Source organism: Ostrea edulis, chromosome 2 (genome assembly GCF_947568905.1).
Source record: "Ostrea edulis chromosome 2, xbOstEdul1.1, whole genome shotgun sequence".
In the NCBI taxonomy this organism is placed as follows: Eukaryota; Metazoa; Mollusca; class Bivalvia; order Ostreida; family Ostreidae; genus Ostrea; species Ostrea edulis.
This window is the reverse complement of record NC_079165.1, coordinates 41512027-41532594: the sequence shown is the minus strand read 5'-3', so window position 1 is coordinate 41532594 and position 20568 is coordinate 41512027. Positions and strand designations below refer to the sequence as shown.

At 34.3% G+C, this 20568-nt stretch overlaps 1 protein-coding gene across 2 annotated transcripts; it reads right to left on the bottom strand.

The window, feature by feature from the left end:
• Positions 1–948: 948 nt before the first annotated feature.
• LOC125679925 (toll-like receptor 4) lies at positions 949–20254 on the bottom strand. Of its 2 annotated transcripts, XM_056154033.1 has the most exons (3): positions 20093–20254; positions 7200–7277; positions 949–4308 (listed from the first exon to the last, which is right to left on the bottom strand). In XM_056154033.1, the coding sequence occupies exon 3, from the start codon at positions 2951–2953 to the stop codon at positions 1745–1747; it is 1209 nt and encodes a 402-aa protein (XP_056010008.1). In that variant the 5' UTR covers positions 2954–4308; positions 7200–7277; positions 20093–20254; the 3' UTR covers positions 949–1744. The 2 variants fall into 2 exon arrangements, with proteins under 2 accessions (XP_056010008.1, XP_056010009.1); XM_056154034.1 differs by lacking the exons at positions 7200–7277; positions 20093–20254 and adding an exon at positions 19894–20021.
• Positions 20255–20568: the final 314 nt, after the last annotated feature.

Below are 20568 nucleotides of genomic sequence, written 5' to 3'. Positions count from 1 at the left end.
TGAAACAAATCAAAAAGTATCATATTTTTACAATGGAAAACTATAATATCAAATTTTTTACTGCAGTAACTAATATATATGTGGGGGGGGGGGTGGCTAAAGAAATACATTAAATAGCACTAAAACTACATATTTAAAAATCTATAAACGTATTTACGCTGCAAATCACATATCTATTACTTTTGGTTTGCTAATCAATGTTACTTACATGTACAATGCTTCAATTGTTAGGCCATTCTTTACACGCTGATTTTGTTTTACGACGGATCACTCCGTTTACCTGATCAAGATATAGAGCTTGCGATGGGTGACCGGTCGACAGGAGATGTTTCCTCCTCTTAGGCAACTGGATTTATCCAGGGGCCCGTGTTTGCCCAACTCTTAATTTTGTATTCCTTATAGGGGCTATGATCGTTATCTTCACCTTTTCATTTAAAACTGAAGCATGATTTTGAATAATTGCATCCTTTGAAGGCGTAGTTGGAATATAACTATGATTACCAAAGTGGAATTAATACCAAGTTCGTTTAAAATACAGTTGTTATAATGAGTCTTACAAACAAAAGACAATGCCGTTAAAAGCTTTGTCAGCTGGAACTAAAAAATATTCCTCGTGTAAGCTATCAAATTCTTTTATTACTTCTAGTTTACTAAACACGAAAGGATAGATGGTACGCACTTTTGTTTTGATGTGTTTGTTACGTGATCTTGATATTCCTCTTATACTGACAAGGTATCAAGTTTTTAGCCCATCGTCTGGCATAATATTCGACTGAATTCATAATAGAGATGAAGTTCTGTCGCCAATTGAAAGACCGAGGTTCTCCGAATTTAGGACCTTTTTAGAATAAGTGATTCCAGGTCCTCATTTCCTCATTTTCAACTTATCAACGGTTCCAGTAATGGTATGTCCATCTGGACTGTAATTGAAAAAAGACGAAGACCATATAGGTGGATTGCATCTATGTATAAGATGGTCTATATCTATATCTAGGCACTATACAGTGTTTTTGTAAGAAGGCACATCTCCTGAAAAAGGAAAACATTACTAAGTCTAAATAAAGTTACGGTTATACATGCATAAACTCAAGCATATCTACATCATTCTGATATAGTACGTACACCAGTGCAGACGTCATTCCATTGATGTACATTCATTTTGCTGATACACTTCCAATAAATTCATAAAACATCATCTTAACAAAATGAAAGCATATACATGTGTGCCATGTATATATCTAAATCTCCGTTTCAGTCAGTATTGCTCTTTCTAGCATGTTCCAGAAGATCGGTTCGTCCTCTGCAATCCTTGGGAAATCAGCAAAAACGGTTGAGTCTCTGGCTTCCGCTATTTTTAGAGGCAGACGCTCCATTGGAATATCCCCCCTAAATATGAATATTAGTAAATGTATCCGACGTGCAAATTTCTCTTCATAGAGAGCAGGGCCGTAAATTAACCTTCAATTTGGAGGAGGCAGGAAATTAGGCGGGGGTCTGGGGGCCGCCCAGACGCTGAGCACATTTTGTGCACACTGAACACGTTTCGTGCAAAATCCTTGATTCTAGGGCCTTCTAAGATGTTACTTGACTAACTCATTCTAAAAGAAAGATTTGGAATGCTTTTTAAGGGAGGTATCATGTTCTTAGTTATTGGAAACAACATAAATTCTAATGAACTTTAAATTTTAATTTTTTTTGGCTCAAAAGTTGGAGGAGGCAGCTGCCTCCTCCGCCTCCATGTAATTTACGGCCCTGAGAGAGCCATGTTAAATTCATACATACACCAATCAGATTTAATGAAGTGTTTAGAAATAATCAACACCGTCTTTTTACTGTTTCTGATGGCACCAATGATGTTGTCTGCTATATCTGAACCTGGAATGAAATCCTTATCATGAATACACACACGAAACTTTTCCTCCAATTTTGTCATCACCTGTTCCAATACAAATGGTCTGTCTTCGTCGGCGTATGATATGAAAACGTCATATTTATATTCTTCGGTTCTTCTCAGTGGTTCGTATTTTCTTTTCATCAATTCGCGTTTGGCCAAATACAGAAAATACTGTATTTTCCATTTATGTCTCTTGAATAAAAACCCGACTATCACAAACAAGATGCCGACGATCCCACATGCTAACAATATGACAACATAACTGTCTGTCTTGCGACAATCCTTCTCTAATCTGTAGAGTTTCTCTAGGACGGATGACAATTTAACCTTGGTATCATCTAATGTTTTACACATGTATAACTGTTGTTTGGTAAACTGTATCCGACTATCCTTGTTGTGTAGTCCTCTGTACCATTTTAAGAAGGGAAGAGATTCGCAATTACAAACCAAAGCGTTGTTGATCAGATTTATTGATAGTCCATGCTGATCATCAAGTTCTTTCATGGCTCCTCTAGAAAAATACCTTATATAGTTATTGGAAAGATCTAAAGTCGACAAATTGAAAAAGTTCATGGTAAACGTTATGTCGCTCAGTCCATTGGTACTGAGGTTTAATGTTTTCAAACTCGTTAATCCTCTGAATATCATTCGAGGTAACACATCGATTCTGTTGTTGTATAGACTAAGGTGTATGAGATTTACTAGACCTTTGAAAATAAAACCTTCCGCATCTCGTGATAATGGATACACAAGATAATTCGATTCCAAGAGTAAAATTTTCAATCCTGAAAAATTGTCAAAGAAATAACTGGAAACGTTCGAACACAAATTTTCAGAAAGGTCCATGTATTTAATGGTAGAAACATTGCATAATGGTCCTAGCCACTCCGTAAAAGAATTACCTCTGATACTAATATTTTCAATTTTATGGTAATACCCTATATACATGCCTCCTATGGTACTGCCAATGTGTGAAAACTCAAACTTCAGAGATTTCAAATTTCTAGGAATACTAAGATCAGTTCTTACATTGGTACATGATATAATTTTCTGTCCCATGGTATTTTTTGTGAACGCCTCTGTTTGGTCCTGGTCGTATAGATGTGGTTCTCTGTTCCGGCATTCACATTCAAGAGACCTGTTGTAGTCATCACAGAGGTACTGTTCGTGTATAGGAGGCTTTGTCGGATGTCTATGCTGAAAACTAATATCCAAACTCTCGAGTCCAACCTCATGGAAAAGCCTCGATACATGTAGATCCCTGCTGTTAATCGATTTCCGACGAGTGATAATTTTTTAAGAGATGATGGGATGATGTTAGAAATAGCAGGATGCATATAGTCTATTCTGTTGTCGTCCAGGTAAAGTTCTTCCAGGTGCGTGTTATACAAGTCAGATAAGAAATTCATTGCAACGTACGTTCCCCTTCCTAATGTACAATAAATTGTGTTTGCTTATAACACTTTTATTGATGTAAAATGTAAACCTTCTGCGATATTTTTTAGTCCACACATCGTCAGTTGGTAGTTATGAGATATGTCTAAATGAGTTAAATTCTGCAAAATCCTCAGACATCCCTTCGTTGTTTTATTTAATGAACAGTAGCTAAGATCTAGAACTTTGATACTAGGGACGTTAGTGAAGAAATTCCTAGATAAATTGGATATTCTACAAAATCCACTTGCACCGCTAAGATTTAATATTTCTAACTGATGATTTTTTAAAGATCCCGATCCAAAATAATAACCCGGAACTCCGTCCATTTTTAACGATTTGAGTGAAATTAGATGTTTGATCGCTCTATCTGGATATGGTCGTGGGACGCCACTTTCATGATGAAATTATTCTGCGTGTTCAGATATTCCAGTGCTTTCAAATCCTTGAAAACATTTTCGTAGAAGACGGTGTGGTTTAGCATCAAATGATTGTTACTGATATTTAGTACCTTTAGATGGATTAGCTCACTGAATGTTCCGTTTAGAAAATTTGTAATTCTGTTGTAGGACATATCCATCCATTGAAGCCGATCGGGTAAAGTTCCTTTCACTGGAGAATCTATCAAAGAATTGTTGCTTATATCGATCCAAGCTATATCCAAATTGTAAAATGTCGGCCATGTTTCCAAGTGAAGAGACGAGCAATTTGCCAAGATCCCAACCGACTTGAGTGCATGGCACTTACACCCGTCATTGGATGTACATTTGCAATGTCCAAAGGAAAACAAGGTGACACACACAAATATTGTGACTCCATTCATTTTGAAAATCTTTTGTTGAGTGAATAGCCACAAATTATTTTAAGCATCACTTCAGTTTTAGCAGTGTAACACTTGACCTCTATCACTATGCAGTAACGACGACTCAAAACTGGATTGAATCTTTAATACTGATCAAACCTCCTGAGAAGGTACAAAACTGAAATGCAAAAATAAAGTAACATTACAAAAGTCCTGGCTGACTAGCATTTATGTGTATATGACAAGAAGTGTTCACCATATCTTATATGAAAGTTAATGTCAAGTAAATATGACTAGTATAAAAGACAAATATTTCCAAAGTATTTCTCATAAAGCGCAGTTGAATGTCTGACATAGATCTATTTTGATTACAAAATGACAAAAATGGCTTTCCATAGAAAATATATCTGAACAAACTGATTAGTATAGTAGGGGATGCTTACTCCTCCTAGGCACCTGATCCCACCTCTGGTGTGTCCAGGGGTCCGTGTTTGCCCAACTATCTATTTTGTATTGCTTGTAGGAGTTATGAGATTGATCACTGTTCGTTATCTTCACCTTGCATAATACACTGTATGGCAATTTTGATAGTTGCAATCGTGCTAAGACACTTAAAACTGATAAACAATGCTTAAATACTAATGTATAAAAACCTACACACTGGATTAGAACGTTATTGACTACAATTTAAATCCCACTTAGGTACACCACGTGCGAGCATGTAAACAAACACATTTCCAACAATTATAATATTAGTATTTTTTTTCAAACTACCACCCCTCCTTTTGAATTGGGAAAAATTAGCGACATTTTCCTCAAATTGGGAAAAATCATTTATAGTAAATTAAAATGGGAAAGATGCATAAAATAATCAAATACAATTATATTTTTTTGAGGTTTATTTCAGATCTGATTTAAAATCATAAAATAAATCATTAAGTATGTATTGGAAGTCACACCTTGTATAGATATTATTTTAATTACTTTTTTCTAAGAAATACTTATTGTCTAATTTCATAAAGAAAATAATAAATTATTAATTCACCAGCATTTGTACCCGTAATCTTGTAAATATTATATTAATAATCAAGTTTCCAGAATGTCTCTCCTGTTTGTATTTTTCGGATTTTAGTAAAACCCTTTACTGTTGGCCACTTCCTGTTATTATCCTGACCCTACATATATAATGGCGGTCAAACTAAATTGTCAACAATATGGCTTAATGTGTATCTGGAAACTATATACTTCGCTGCATATCTACATATATGGATGCCTCTATTGTTTTACAAATTCTTTACAAAACCTTTTGCATGTGCAGTGGTTTGGAGAATAAAACTGAAGAAAAAAACGTATTTACTCTGTCAGTAATATACGGTAACCTTTCTTTTTAAATGGCCAAATTTCCTTAGATTTGAAATTGGGAAAAACATATATATATAATTGGGAAAAAATAGCTAATTTTAGTGAGGGGAAACAGCCGAATATCGGTGGCATTTTGGCCCAAAAAACATCACTGATTAGATATATCAAATACCCAGCTGGTGAGAACATGTGAACACAAAAGATTATCAACAATGCAAACACTTACTCTGTGGTTTATGAGCACCAAAAATCTGAGGAAAAGTGGTAAATAAAAAATACATGACGAAATGGCGGTAGACGCTTTCATACTAAGAGTCGAGAAGAAACCGGATCAAGATCCGGAACAATCACACTAAGAGATTTAAAAATTGGTGTTTTATAGCATATCGTAAAGATCTCAAAAACTGCCTTAAAGGACACATCGCATAGTTCCAAAGTATACAGAATTATATGCATTTTGCCTCTCTTATGTAGATGTACAAAGTAATTAATTCTAATAATTAGTTCGCCGAAATATTGCGATAATTAGACACTATACCGATTTAAATCTAAGGCCCGATTGCCAAAAATCTCGTTAATTATTTAGGTAGTCACTTGGTACAATGTCGTCAAATGTGATCTTCTTCATATACCGAACGTAGTATAGGCCTGCATAGCTTATAATAGACATGGCTTAGAAGTAGACTCAGAAGCAATGAGACCATAGAGAGAAACAAGTAAAAATAGTCCAGACAACGGATCACCTGCCCAATCAGAGTCCTACACAGGGTTAGGATATTTCCCCAAGAAGATTGTGTCATCATCACTACCACCTTAGACGGCATTGTCAATATAATCAATGTCAAAAAGCTGGGGGGGGGGACCAACCAGTGGTGAAATGTGGACAGCTATAGGCCAATGGATCAGCGGCTCTCCGATACCAGATATCGAAGAAAAAATTGTCGCAATTATACCCCTGGTACTTATACAACGACAGTAACGATGGAGTAACCCCAAGAAGAGGAGATTGCGCAAAAGGAAGAAATGCTGGAATAGGATTAGTGTTCCTAACATGCTGACTGTTCTTAAAATGTTTTTAGAATTGCGTGTTGTTTAATAAAACTGGAAAACTTAAAAAATCCATCGTTAACTATTTCCGAGAAATGAGTACACCCTGTCAGTAGTCATATTTCTGCATTGTTATATCATTGATAGACGTTATGTCCAGACCAATAAATACTTTAGATTTCATAATAGTTAGAGCAAAACTGAATTCAGAATACTCATTTTAAAAAGTTATTTTTAATTAAATGAAATGTATAGCGTAAAACACGAAATTTGACTCACACAATAGTGAATGAAAACATGCGCAATATAAGGGAGTTCTGTCATAGAATTCTTTGCATGTTGATCAAAAAATGTGACATCAGGTATTTATATAGATATACATGTTTAACTGGCGATCGCGAGTGTCAGGGCTCATTGTTTTCTGTTTTGAAATAAAACAGTAAACCTACCATGTTATTTTACAAGGTTATTTTTAACGAAGCAAAGTCAAAGCGAATGCTATCAGGAAAATAGCCGCTTTTTAAAAATGTCAAAGCGAAAGTCTTTCTAAGTAGGCCGTTCCCTGTATAGCGAAAATTGCGCATGGTTGTCCTGCTTCCACAATCATATCAGAATGGTGAGGGCATAGTGCACTAGGCTCAAGCTAAAGTCAGCAATTACTTGTATTGTGTGAGTGCAATAACAGCAGTCTCGACAGCCGGGACAAACAGCAGCGGTCCCGATCCCGACCACAGGTATCTGAATTTTAATCAATAAATGGATATAAATAGAAAAAAGAAAATAAAACTCTATCAATATATTATTATATAACTACGCCAGGTGTGCAACGACATATTGCCCCCCCCCCCCCCCCCCCCCCCCCCCCCCCCCCCTCTCCTCGATTCGGGTCCTATTTTATTATCAAATTCGGCGAAACAAACCTATCCTCAGAAATGATCCTTCTCATCCGTCGCTTCAAAAGTCTAATATAAAGTCCCTCGCAACAATCCAACAACAGACATTCTTTAATGATATTTTGAACATTCCCACCAAGGCCTGACCAACATGTCGTGACGTCACAAAACCACATCTCCGAACCATAGAAGGAAAACCAAATGTGCACAATCAAAACAAACGACAAACAAATAGATTTCTTTATTTTTTTTATCACAATATCATATCTTATTAATTTACCTACCATATGAGTGAAACATTCTCGAGAGGGACGTTAAACAATAGCAATTTACCTAAATCTGGTAGAGATGGATCAATTGGTGCGGAGATGTGATGAGACATGGTGGTAAGGCCTTGGCGGGAATGTTCAAAATATCGTTAAAGTATGTCCGTTGTTGGGTTGTTGCAAGGGAGTTTATACTTCTGAAGCGATGGATGAGAAGGAGAATCATTTCTTACCTTAACCGTGTCGGAGAATAGGTTTGTTTCGGCGAATTTGACAATATAATCGGACTCGAATCGAGGAGGGGGAGAAAGTAAAATGTCGTTGCACACCTGATGTATTTATACATGTATATGTATATGCAATGTATAAGCGTATTCCGTGTAGCAGTTTTGATGTTGTGACAGAGGTTACTGCATTGTGATGGTAAGAAAAATATCGTGTTCAAACGAAAAAGAAGGAACGACTCGTGTCACAAAGAACTTCTAGAATATTACATATTTAAGAAATGAATTTCATTTTTGAAAAATATTCGACAGCGACGCTTCACGCTTCACGCCCACATGCTTCATGAAGCGCGTTAAAAAAAGTATGTCGGTGTTAAATGTTGCAGTTCATACCCTCATGTATTTTCAAAAAAGATAATTTATTTCTTAAACCGGTATTTACATTCCGCTTTCATTTCTGTCGTAATTCCCAGCCGTTAAAATATTTAACAAGATTCGTACGCTCATTGTTCAGATCTGCTTCGCATTCATGAGGAAATGGTTATCATTACAATTGATAAAGATACCGCTTGCAATAAAAAAAAATGATAATAAAAAACATTGAATATGTAAATGTTTCGTAATATACGCGAGCATAAAAACTTTTCTTAGTTGGAAATGCTATAATATTCAAAACCTCCTTGAAGAGAAGAAATCACCCCCTGTGTCGTTCAACTCGACATTTAGATACATATCGATGACGTTTTATCTATTAGCAATATTCATTTTGATTCATATATCGATTCAATATTTCCCGTTGAACTCTAAATAAAAGACACGACAGAGTATTCCACATCTGTTTCATATTTAGATGTTTTACTGAACAAAGTCGGTAGCGGCAAACTAACGCGACAGACAGGATGATTTCAGCTTTTCAATCGTCAATTTCCCCTGACAATGTAACAATACTCCAGATTCCCCTGCATATGGTTATGTCTCTCAAATGATTCGATATGCAGAAGCATGTTCTTTATACTGTATTCCACCTTTTTTTTCTTGCAATACAAGTTGTCCTAGGCCTTCGTATATGCAATAAAATTAAAACAAATTACCTTGTGTTGATATTTTCCACATAGAATTAAAGCTTTCAGTGAGCTTGTACAGTGTCAGTTGGTTCAAGAATACCTGTTAATGGTTTTTTACAGATCTTGGTATTTGTTGTTGCACATAAAAGTAATTCTTGAACAGTGTATATTATAACTAACCCAACATCATGTGTGTGGTTTCCAGAACGAACTGGTTTTGCGGTTATTTCATTTGGCTGCCCATATGAAGTTGTAACCGATGTGAAAGAGTTCTTGTATTTAAAAAAAGATCAATGAAAGTTGGTATCAGTGGCGGATCCAAAACATTTTCAAATGGGAGTGTAACATATGTTCGTACCTTTTCCGCCAAAAAAGACCCCAAAAGGGAAAAAAATGAAAAACTATCTTTAAGATATTCAACTAAAGGGGGGCGGGGTTGTAAACCTCGTTACCGCCCCCCTTTAGATCGCCACTGTGGTATTGATTCTAGATGATCCTATCCACAGGCAATTGCATCGCTTGGGGGTTGAATTTACTATATAAATTTATATAGTAAATTCGACCCCAAGCGATGCAATTGCCTGTGATCCTATCGTCTAAATTTGAGTCATATTGTAATTTTTGAATTTACTGGGTGGGGATAAATACAAAAATTACAATATGACAATGTACATTGTAATTTTTGTTTTTAAACCTACCCAGTAATTTAAAAAAAAAAATACAATGACATTTGCCTCGATGCTGTGTTTTCGGGTCAATTTCTAACAACGACATTACCCATCAGGGTGGATGGGTAATCTGCTTTATTTAAAATTTGAAGGAAATTATAGAATGTATAAAGTACATGAAGGAGATGAACGTAAAGGCTAATAAAGGTTTTCGCATTGAAAAGGCTGAAAAATAGGACTTAGGCTACATGTACCACCTATTGTCCCTGCTTTGGGTAAAATGTGACAGAAAAAGTTGCTATTCATAGAGTGCATGTAGAGAAAGCTATTGCTTGAGTTAAGAAATTTAACATAATGGACAGCGGGGTTGGCCTTAGTTTATTCGGTGATATAAATCAAATCTGGTTTGTTTGTTACTTTTTAATTTTTCAGGTCTTTTCTTATCCAGGATTGAATAATTTGTTGCTTTCCTTACATGATATGATAATGCTGATGCAAGTGGCTGCTGTGATTGACCAGCATCAACGATTTGATTTGGTGCTGACACAATGTATGAGATTGGTGCAGACACAATGTATGAGATTGGTACTGACACAATGTACGAGATTGGTGCTGACACAATGTACATGTATGAGATTGGTGCTGACACAATGTATGAGATTGGTCCAGACACAATGTATTTTTAATAGGGTGATTTGGTATTCTTTAAGAAATAAGATATCATTTTTTAGTGTTATTTGGGATATGACATGAAGTCGGTCACGTGATCAAATCCTATAACGTCTGAAGAGCGTTAATATAGTAGATTTGATCACGTACCAACTTCATGTCATATCCCAATGACACTAAGAAATTATATTCTATTTCCTATATTTATATTTGGATTTGTGTTCTTACTGAGCTTCCATACTTATGTAGCAGATGACCATAATAACGATCTGACAACACAAAATATACCCAGTAGTTCTTTAGATTTTCATCGAATAAATAATTAGGAACAATATATAAGAGAATATGAGATATAAATATTCAATTTAGAAGGTTAAAAAGAGACGAAACAGGTGTAAAATAAAGATCAATTAGAGAATAAAGTAATCTGAATTGAAGACAAGAAGAGTGGAGTAAACTACATCCGTGATGTGATTTGGTCGCGATCAGCGATGGAGAAACCATGGCGTTGGCCTACTTGAAGATAAAACCGCAATTATTGAACACAGATTTCAACAGAAATTCAGAGGATCTGAGAGAACTGACGGAGGATAGATGGATCAAGTTAACGTTAAGATACCTACTGTTACACGCATGTGTTACAATAACCCCTATAGACACTAAGATATCTATAGTTACACTAATGTGTTACAATAACCCCTATAGACATTAAGATATCTATAGTTACACTAATGTGTTATAATAACCCCTATAGACATTAAGATATCTATAGTTACACTAATGTGTTACAATAACCCCTATAGACACTAAGATATCTATAAATACACTAATATGTTACAATAACCCCTATAGACATTAAGATATCTATAGTTACACTAATGTGTTACAATAACCCTTATAGACATTAAGATATCTATAGTTACACTAATGTGTTACAATAACCCTTATAGACATTAAGATATCTATAGTTACACTAATGTGTTACAATAACCCCTATAGACATTAAGATATCTATTGTTACACTAATGTGTTACAATAACCCCTATAGACATTAAGATATATATAGTTACACTAATGTGTTACAATAACCCCTATACACATTAAGATATCTATAAATACACTAATGTGTTACAATAACCCCTATAGACACTAAGATATCTATAGTTACACTAATGTGTTACAATAACCCCTATAGACATTAAGATATCTACTGTTACACTAATGTGTTACAATAACCCCTATAGACATTAAGATATATATAGTTACACTAATGTGTTACAATAACCCCTATAGACATTAAGATATCTACTGTTACACTAATGTGTTACAATAACCCTTATAGACACTAAGATATCTACTGTTACACTAATGTGTTACAATAACCCTTATAGACATTATGATAGCTATAGTTACACTAATATGTTACAATAACCTCTATAGACATTAAGATATCTATAGTTACACTAATGTGTTACAATAACCCCTATAGATATTAAGATATCTATAGTTACACTAATGTGTTACAATAACCCCTATAGACATTAAGATTTCCATAGTTACACTAATGTGTTACAATAACCCTTATAGACACTAAGATATCTACTGTTACACTAATGTGTTACAATAACCCCTATAGACATTATGATAGCTATAGTTACACTAATATGCTACAATAACCTCTATAGACATTAAGATATCTATAGTTACACTAATGTGTTACAATAACCCCTATAGACATTAAGATATATATAGTTACACTAATGTGTTACAATAACCTCTATAGACACTAAGATATCTATAGTTACACTAATGTGTTACAATAACCCCTATAGACATTAAGATATCTACTGTTACACTAATGTGTTACAATAACACCTATAGACATTAAGATATCTATAGTTACACTAATATGTTACAATAACCCCTATAGACACTAAGATATCTATAGTTACACTAATGTGTTACAATAACCCCTATAGACATTAAGCTATCTACTGTTACACTAATGTGTTACAATAACTCCTATAGACATTAAGATATCTATAGTTACACTAATGTGTTACAATAACCCCTATAGACATTAAGATATCTATAGTTACATTAATGTGTTACAATAACCCCTACAGACACTAAGATATCTATAGTTACACTAATGTGTTACAATAACCCCTATAGACATTAAGATATCTATAGTTACACTAATGTGTTACAATAACCCCTACAGACACTAAGATATCTATAGTTACACTAATGTGTTACAATAATCCCTATAGACATTAAGATATCTATAGTTACACTAATGTGTTACAATAACCCCTATAGACATTAAAATATCTATAGTTACACTAATGTGTTACAATAACCCCTACAGACACTAAGATATCTACTGTTACACGCATGTGTTACAATAACCCCTATAGACACTAAGATATCTATAGTTACACTAATGTGTTATAATAACCCCTATAGACATTAAGATATCTATAAATACACTAATGTGTTACAATAACCCCTATAGACACTAAGATATCTATAGTTACACTAATGTGTTACAATAACCTCTATAGACATTAAGATATCTACTGTTACACTAATGTGTTACAATAACCCCTATAGACATTAAGATATCTACTGTTATACTAATGTGTTACAATAACCCCTATAGACATTAAGATATCTACTGTTACACTAATGTGTTACAATAACACCTATAGACATTATGATATCTATAGTTACACTAATGTGTTACAATAACCCTTATAGACACTAAGATATCTACTGCTACACTAATGTGTTACAATAACCCCTATAGACATTATGATAGCTATAGTTACACTAATATGCTACAATAACCTCTATAGACATTAAGATATCTATAGTTACACTAATGTGTTACAATAACCCCTATAGACATTAAGATATCTATAGTTACACTAATGTGTTACAATAACCCCTATAGACATTAAGCTATCTACTGTTACACTAATGTGTTACAATAACCCCTATAGACATTAAGATATCTATAGTTACACTAATGTGTTACAATAACCCCTATAGACATTAAGATATCTACTGTTACACTAATGTGTTACAATAACCCCTATAGACACTAAGATATCTATAGTTACACTAATGTGTTATAATAACCCCTATTAACATTAAGATATCTATAGTTACACTAATGTGTTACAATAACCTCTATAGACATTAAGATATCTATAGTTACACTAATGTGTTACGATAACCCCTATAGACACTAAGATATCTATAGTTACACTAATGTGTTACAATAACCCCTATAGACACTAAGATATCTATAGTTACACTAATGTGTTACAATAACCCCTATAGACATTAAGATATCTATAGTTACACTAATGTGTTACAATAACCCCTATAGACACTAAGATATCTATAGTTACACTAATGTGTTACAATAACCCCTATAGACATTAAGATATCTATAGTTACACTAATGTGTTACAATAACCCCTATACACATTAAGCTATCTACTGTTACACTAATATGTTACAATAACCCTTATAGACATTAAGATATCTATAGTTACACTAATGTGTTACAATAACCCTTATAGACATTAAGATATCTATAGTTACACTAATTTGATACAATAACCCCTATAGACATTAAGATATCTATAGTTACACTAATGTGTTACAATAACCCTTATAGACATTAAGATATCTATAGTTACACTAATGTGTTACAATAACCCTTATAGACATTAAGATATCTATAGTTACACTAATGTGTTACAATAACCCCTATAGACATTAAGATATCTATAGTTACACTAATGTGTTACAATAACCTCTATAGACATTAAGATATCTATAGTTACACTACTGTGTTACAATAACCCCTATAGACATTAAGATATCTATAGTTACACTAATATGTTACAATAACCTCTATAGACATTAAGATATCTATAGTTACACTAATGTGTTACAATAACCCTTATAGACATTAAGATATCTATAGTTACACTAATATGTTACAATAACCTCTATAGACACTAAGATATCTATAGTTACACTAATGTGTTACAATAACCCCTATAGACATTAAGATATCTATAGTTACACTAACATGTTACAATAACCTCTATAGACATTAAGATATCTATAGTTACACTAATGTGTTACAATAACCCCTATAGACATTAAGATATCTATAGTTACACTAATGTGTTACAATAACCCCTATAGACATTAAGATATCTATAGTTACACTAACATGTTACAATAACCTCTATAGACATTAAGATATCTATAGTTACACTAATGTGTTACAATAACCCCTATAGACATTAAGATATATATAGTTACACTAATGTGTTACAATAACCCTTATAGACATTAAGATATCTATAGTTACACTAATGTGTTACAATAACCCCTATAGACATTAAGATATCTATAGTTACACTAATGTGTTACAATAACCCCTATAGACATTAAGATATCTATAGTTACACTAATGTGTTATAATAACCACTATAGACATTAAAATATCTATAGTTACACTAGTAAAAATGATATATACTGCGTTACTTGCGTTTTCAGATTGCACTGTAACATATATCGGGGCATTACATTTAACATGATAAGCACAAGTGCATTCATTTGTAGTGAGATCTTCGAGGTCGCCAGAATATAGAAAATGAGGTATGTGGATGGTTATAACAGCTAGCTCGTTAATTTGCTAATTGTGTTAGTATAATGGTGGGTGGCAATGGCCATATGTTGAATCCTAGAATAAGCATTGCACGTAACTTACATAAGTCTCTATATCAGTTTTGTAAGTATCATCACTTGTGCTGATAATTCAAAAACTAATCTTCAACTAAAACTAAAAAACAATATCATCTTTTATGATAACCGCTTCTTCTTTGATTTGATTTAGACCTACTGTTAGAATTATTCATTGCGTACTAAGATAAGACGGCAGGACGAGTGTAAGATAAGATACAAGGTCACTACATGGACATATTTTATAAATACACTTAATTACATGATTATTTCATTGGTAGAGATAAGAAGATAAACATACCAGTAGTAAAATACCCATTCCTTTGATTGGCATATTTACATGCATCGTTAAAACGATCCAGGCCTAAATAGAAATGCATATTGAGGTAAAGAAATAGAGGGAATACCAAATTTTTAAAAAGATGAAAAACGGTGATACCAGTCGCCACTGTTTCGTTCTAGAGAAAGTCGGGTTCAATCAAAAGTGTGGTAGTCTTTTATTTTGGGATTAAAATTCCATCTTGTTCGATTCCGAGCTACAAATAAATATTGTAGATTAATAAGAACTGTCTACAATCATTTGAAATGAAATCAAGCCAAATTCTCGGATTCTCATCATGCTTATCTTGTCTACGATCTTGTTTTGATAATTAACAACTGATTGAGATATACTTTTATTGGAAATTAATGAAATGGAGAAATGTGATTTTTCTAATGTAAGTGGGATAACTCGCTCTAGTGAAATTGCACAATTTCCTTTTAAATTTATACATAATGATACATGTTTATCTTTTTCTACAAATCTCTCAGTGACAGTGACTTTAAACTTTTGTTTGTGTTGTACACTCTTAATTAAAATGATCAGAATGATAAAATAAACAAGCATTCTGTAATTATTGCATATCATGATTAACAATACTGGTGTTATATAGCGAGACTTCCCCCTTCCCCCAGTGAGACCTCCCGGAAGACTGGTTATATAGAGAGAACCAGGGAGAAGTATGGCTATATAGCGAGACTTCTCCCCTCTGTGTTTGATCTGGATTTTATTTTTAAATTTCCACCGGGACACTAACTATGGCATTTAGTGAGTCATCTGTGGAGCGCCAAAACATAAACTCAAATAATAGAACATATCTTTAAAATTATTTTGAAGATATCATCAATTTAATTATTGCACGCATCAATTCAATAATTGCGCGCATGATATGCGCTACAATTCAATACGTCAGTTTCGAGATACGAACTCTTCTGTATAGGAGGTGGATTTAGTGGAACTTTGAATGCCTAAGTGGGACAGAGTGGATATACAGCCAACGAAAATGACGATGAAATGTATTAAAAGCAGCTTCTCTTTAAATATGTAAATGTGGGAAATACAAAATGCTATCGAAAGAAATGTTTTACCGAAGTGGAAACATACAAACAATGTCATATTTGCAAGAAATATCTTGGATATGGTACTTATGACCAGCGAAATAACGTGATAGGATAAGAATTCTATGTATTTAATTACTCCCCAAATACTTATCACTTACTTAGTTTGTGTGTCAGTCGAATTCGGGTTATCAAACAGCGTATGAGAAACTTACTGAGTACATTCACTTATGCTGTGATGAATATCTGTCCCACTCCCGCGTGTAAACAAATTCTTTCGCGCCTTACTATGTACGAGAGTTCTCAAAGGGAAATAACTCGGACGTATCTCGAAACCGGCGTATTGAAGAGAGTAATAATTCAGTTAATACGCCTATCAATTCAATTGATGCGCGCAATGATTCTCATAAATTGAATTGATGCGCACATCAAATAAATTATTGTTTCCAGTAATTGAATCGATGAGCGCATCAAATCAATTATTGCTCCAATCAATTGAATTGATGTTCTCATCAATTGAATTGATGCTCTCATCAATTGAATTGATGTGCGCATCAAACTAATGCTTGCACTCATCAATTGAATTAATGTGCGCATTAATTGAATTGATATGCGCATTAATTGAATTATTGCTCTCTTCAATTAAATCATAGCCGCATCAAATGAATTGATAATATATTCAAATAATTAAAGAAATTTTCAATTATTTGAGTTATTTGCGCTCCATATCCATCCCCCTAAGAGGGGTGGCTATATCCCCTAACCACTAGTAGTGAAACTTCCCCTACAATACACATATGTGGTTGGTTGCAATTTTATAGTGTATCAATATCTTTGATATATTAATTGAACGGGTAACTTCTTTTATCAGTCGATCAACTACTGAATACGCAAGTTCCGAGTTACCCAAAAGTTATTTCCCTTTGTCGAACTCTTTTGCATTTCATGACGTATGGTGGGTGCACAATGTATACATTATATCGTATGGCATTGTACATAACGATTACGTACGATTAATGTAATAAAAGCGTAACTTTTGTTTATATCAATCACTGGTATGCATATTCTGGCCATATCAAGCATAATTTGTTTGAATAAGATCATCAAATTAGCTATTGAATCATTATTCGTTTCCTCTTCTACATGAGTGACGCTTTATCAAAGAAAGGTGGCAATTAACAATATTTGTTTGAGCCATTTTGTTATCCAATACTCATAAACTCACTAAAGTTGCCTTTTCCCTGAGGTAGGATGGTCTCAGAAACTCTGGATATCATCTTTTAAGAAATAATACAACGATAGTAATTAGCAAATGTACCCACTGTCATCATATTTTACGTCATACTTTACGGAAGAGTTCGACAAAGGGAAATAACTCTTGGGGAACTCGGAACTTCCGTATTGAATGAGCTTATCAAGGATCATTTTTGATAAGATGTATATCTTCAAAGGCAATGAAATCGAAGTGAATTTACATATCTTCTATTATTCAAAATAAGATTATCCCCTTCCACCAATGAACTAATTATAACATACACTGAATTGAAGATATCCTAAACATTCAACTACTGGTATTGTGTGCCATATTTTAACCGATGTCATCATTAATTTAATTATTACACACTATACATTGAATTGAACGTATGATATATTTAAATCAATTACCGATATCTTATTGTATCAAATCAAATAAACCAAAAGATGTTTTTATTCCAAGTTTTGTTTCTGTCTTATCAATTAATCATACCTTCAATATTTATCATTATGAAATGCACTATGTTATCCAATCTTATTAAAAACAGATCTTCTCCAGCCGTTATAGACACTGGAGAAAGAGAATGTTAGCGAAAGCCGTCATTTGATTGGTCAAGTGTGAAAGGTGAAATAAGATGACCTCAATCACATGCTGTCAGAGCCTTCTGCAGCGCAAAGGTTTGAGAAGATCTTATTTTAATTAGATTGCTCTGTTGTCCAGATTTCCGGGGGTATTGGTGTTAATTTGCTTATAAAATGGGAGACATTTCGCTAATTAGCCATATTTCCGTGTGGGTGGTGTTGCTAGTTAGCCGGGTTTCCAGGGACAAATGACCAGGGGGAAAGGCTACTCTGTACATGGACGCAATGTATGGGCAGAAGAATACTTTATTATATCTATTTTATCGCTCCTGATTGCGCGCCATGATCAGATCCTTTAATTAACTTATGATCCAATAGATTGGTGATACTTTAAACTGATGTTGCCCTTCGGATATCAAAAACGTCATTGAGAAGTTAAAATACGAAAATATTCACTGTTACCACAACCCCGTGCACTGACCGGGATGTCACGATATCGACTGATATAAAATCGGTCTTTTTTCTTTTTCTTTTTTTTCTTTTTTTTTGAAGGTACCTTTATGAAACATTACGTTTTGGTAAACTGAATTTTAAAAAAATGCATAAAAGAAACTGCTTGTATTTCAATAAACACATGTAAATTATAGCGAAGAGGACTATTCTGGATACTAAAGTACAAGGGGGAAGCTTCAGTATAAAGGGGAAGACTGGCTAGATAACTAGACTTCCCCGGGAGAAGGCTCACTATAGCCAGTCTTCCGGGGTTAGTCTCAGTTATTTGAAACTAAAAGCAGAACAAACGGTAAACAATCTAAGAAGGGTATGGAGAAAGGGAGAGAGCGACAGAGGGAGAGAAAGAGAGATTGTGAAACTATGAAATTATAGGGGTTTTTTTCTCCAAGGATTGGTTAATTTTACAAAGGATTACCATAATTACATTTTTAACTTAACCCCCTTCCCCCTATATAGTTCCACCCCGCCCGTCCGTCTGACGGACGTGGTGTAACTATATATATAGTACTAATTATTAAGGGTATATATCTAATTTCTTTCAAATGTACAGAAAAGCTTCATTTATAAGATTCCTTGGTATTCTATTTCAAAAGAATTTTGAACAATTTAAGAATTCTAAGAAATGTTGTGTTTAAAAAATGCTGGGGTTAGGGGGTGGAAGGAAGGGGAGGGGGGGGGGGTAAGTTAAAAATGTAATTATGGTAATCCTTTGTAAAATTAACCAATCCTTGGAGAGAGAAAAAAACATAGTTTCATTTATTACTCGTATATTGCCAGACACTTGAATGATTTTATACAAAACATCCTGCATGAGTATTATTACTGAATCTGTCTCCAAAGCTAGTATTGGGATTTACAGGATTTAATCAACTCAAGTTTGGATCCATTCGTCGGCGTCTATTATTCATGGAGATTTGTCCGCGAGTTAGTCTCAGTTAATTGGAACTAAAAGCAGAACAAACGGTAAATTACACCGATCTAAGAAGGGTAGGGTGAAAGAGAGAGAGCGACAGAGGGGGAGGAAGAGAGATTGTGAAAATACCCAGAGGTATAATCAAAGTTCCTTACCACCTAAGTTTCGTGTATCCTCTGATCTACACATGTGTTAGGGTTTATGTTGTATACGCCGATCTATTCTAATCATTGAATAAATCACTCGTTCGTGTACAGCATGCCGCTGTAAATAACGCCACATTAACGAGGCAGCGCTATCCCCCCAACTTTAATATATACTGACTATAACCATACTAATCGATGCATAGATTACCTTGTAATAATAAAAAAGAAATACACCGCTAGACAGCCTTTTGTTGGTGAGTAGGAGCAAGTAACGCCTGTGCTGCAGAAGAAAATGTCACAAACTGCGTTTCGAAGGAGGAAAATCTGTTGCGTTGGTAACGCGCTTCGAGAGTGAAGTCACGCGAGACAAGAATAGTATCATCAACATAGCGGCGTCTGTACGTACTTTAGGCGATATGGATGTTTGGAATGTTTCTCCTTAAAGAAATATTATCGAACGTTGCACCGACAATCTAATCACCCCTTCTTCTCTGCATCTGTACGGGCGGGGCATTGGTGTTGAATGCACGTGTGTTCGGGCCATCTTTCAGTAGCGTCTATACCTATTCTACACCGGGTAAGTACAACATTTATATGGCGTGTGTGTGAGTGATAACATGAAGCCGGCTTGAGTTCCTCTCGATGTTTTGCAGTTGGTGTCAGACATGATGCATGGGTGTGTTT

What these genes read in the sequence shown, in the direction of transcription:
- LOC125679925 (XM_056154033.1), bottom strand. Translation starts at nt 2,953, where the DNA reads ATGGGACAGAAAATTATATCATGTACCAATGTAAGAACTGATCTTAGT.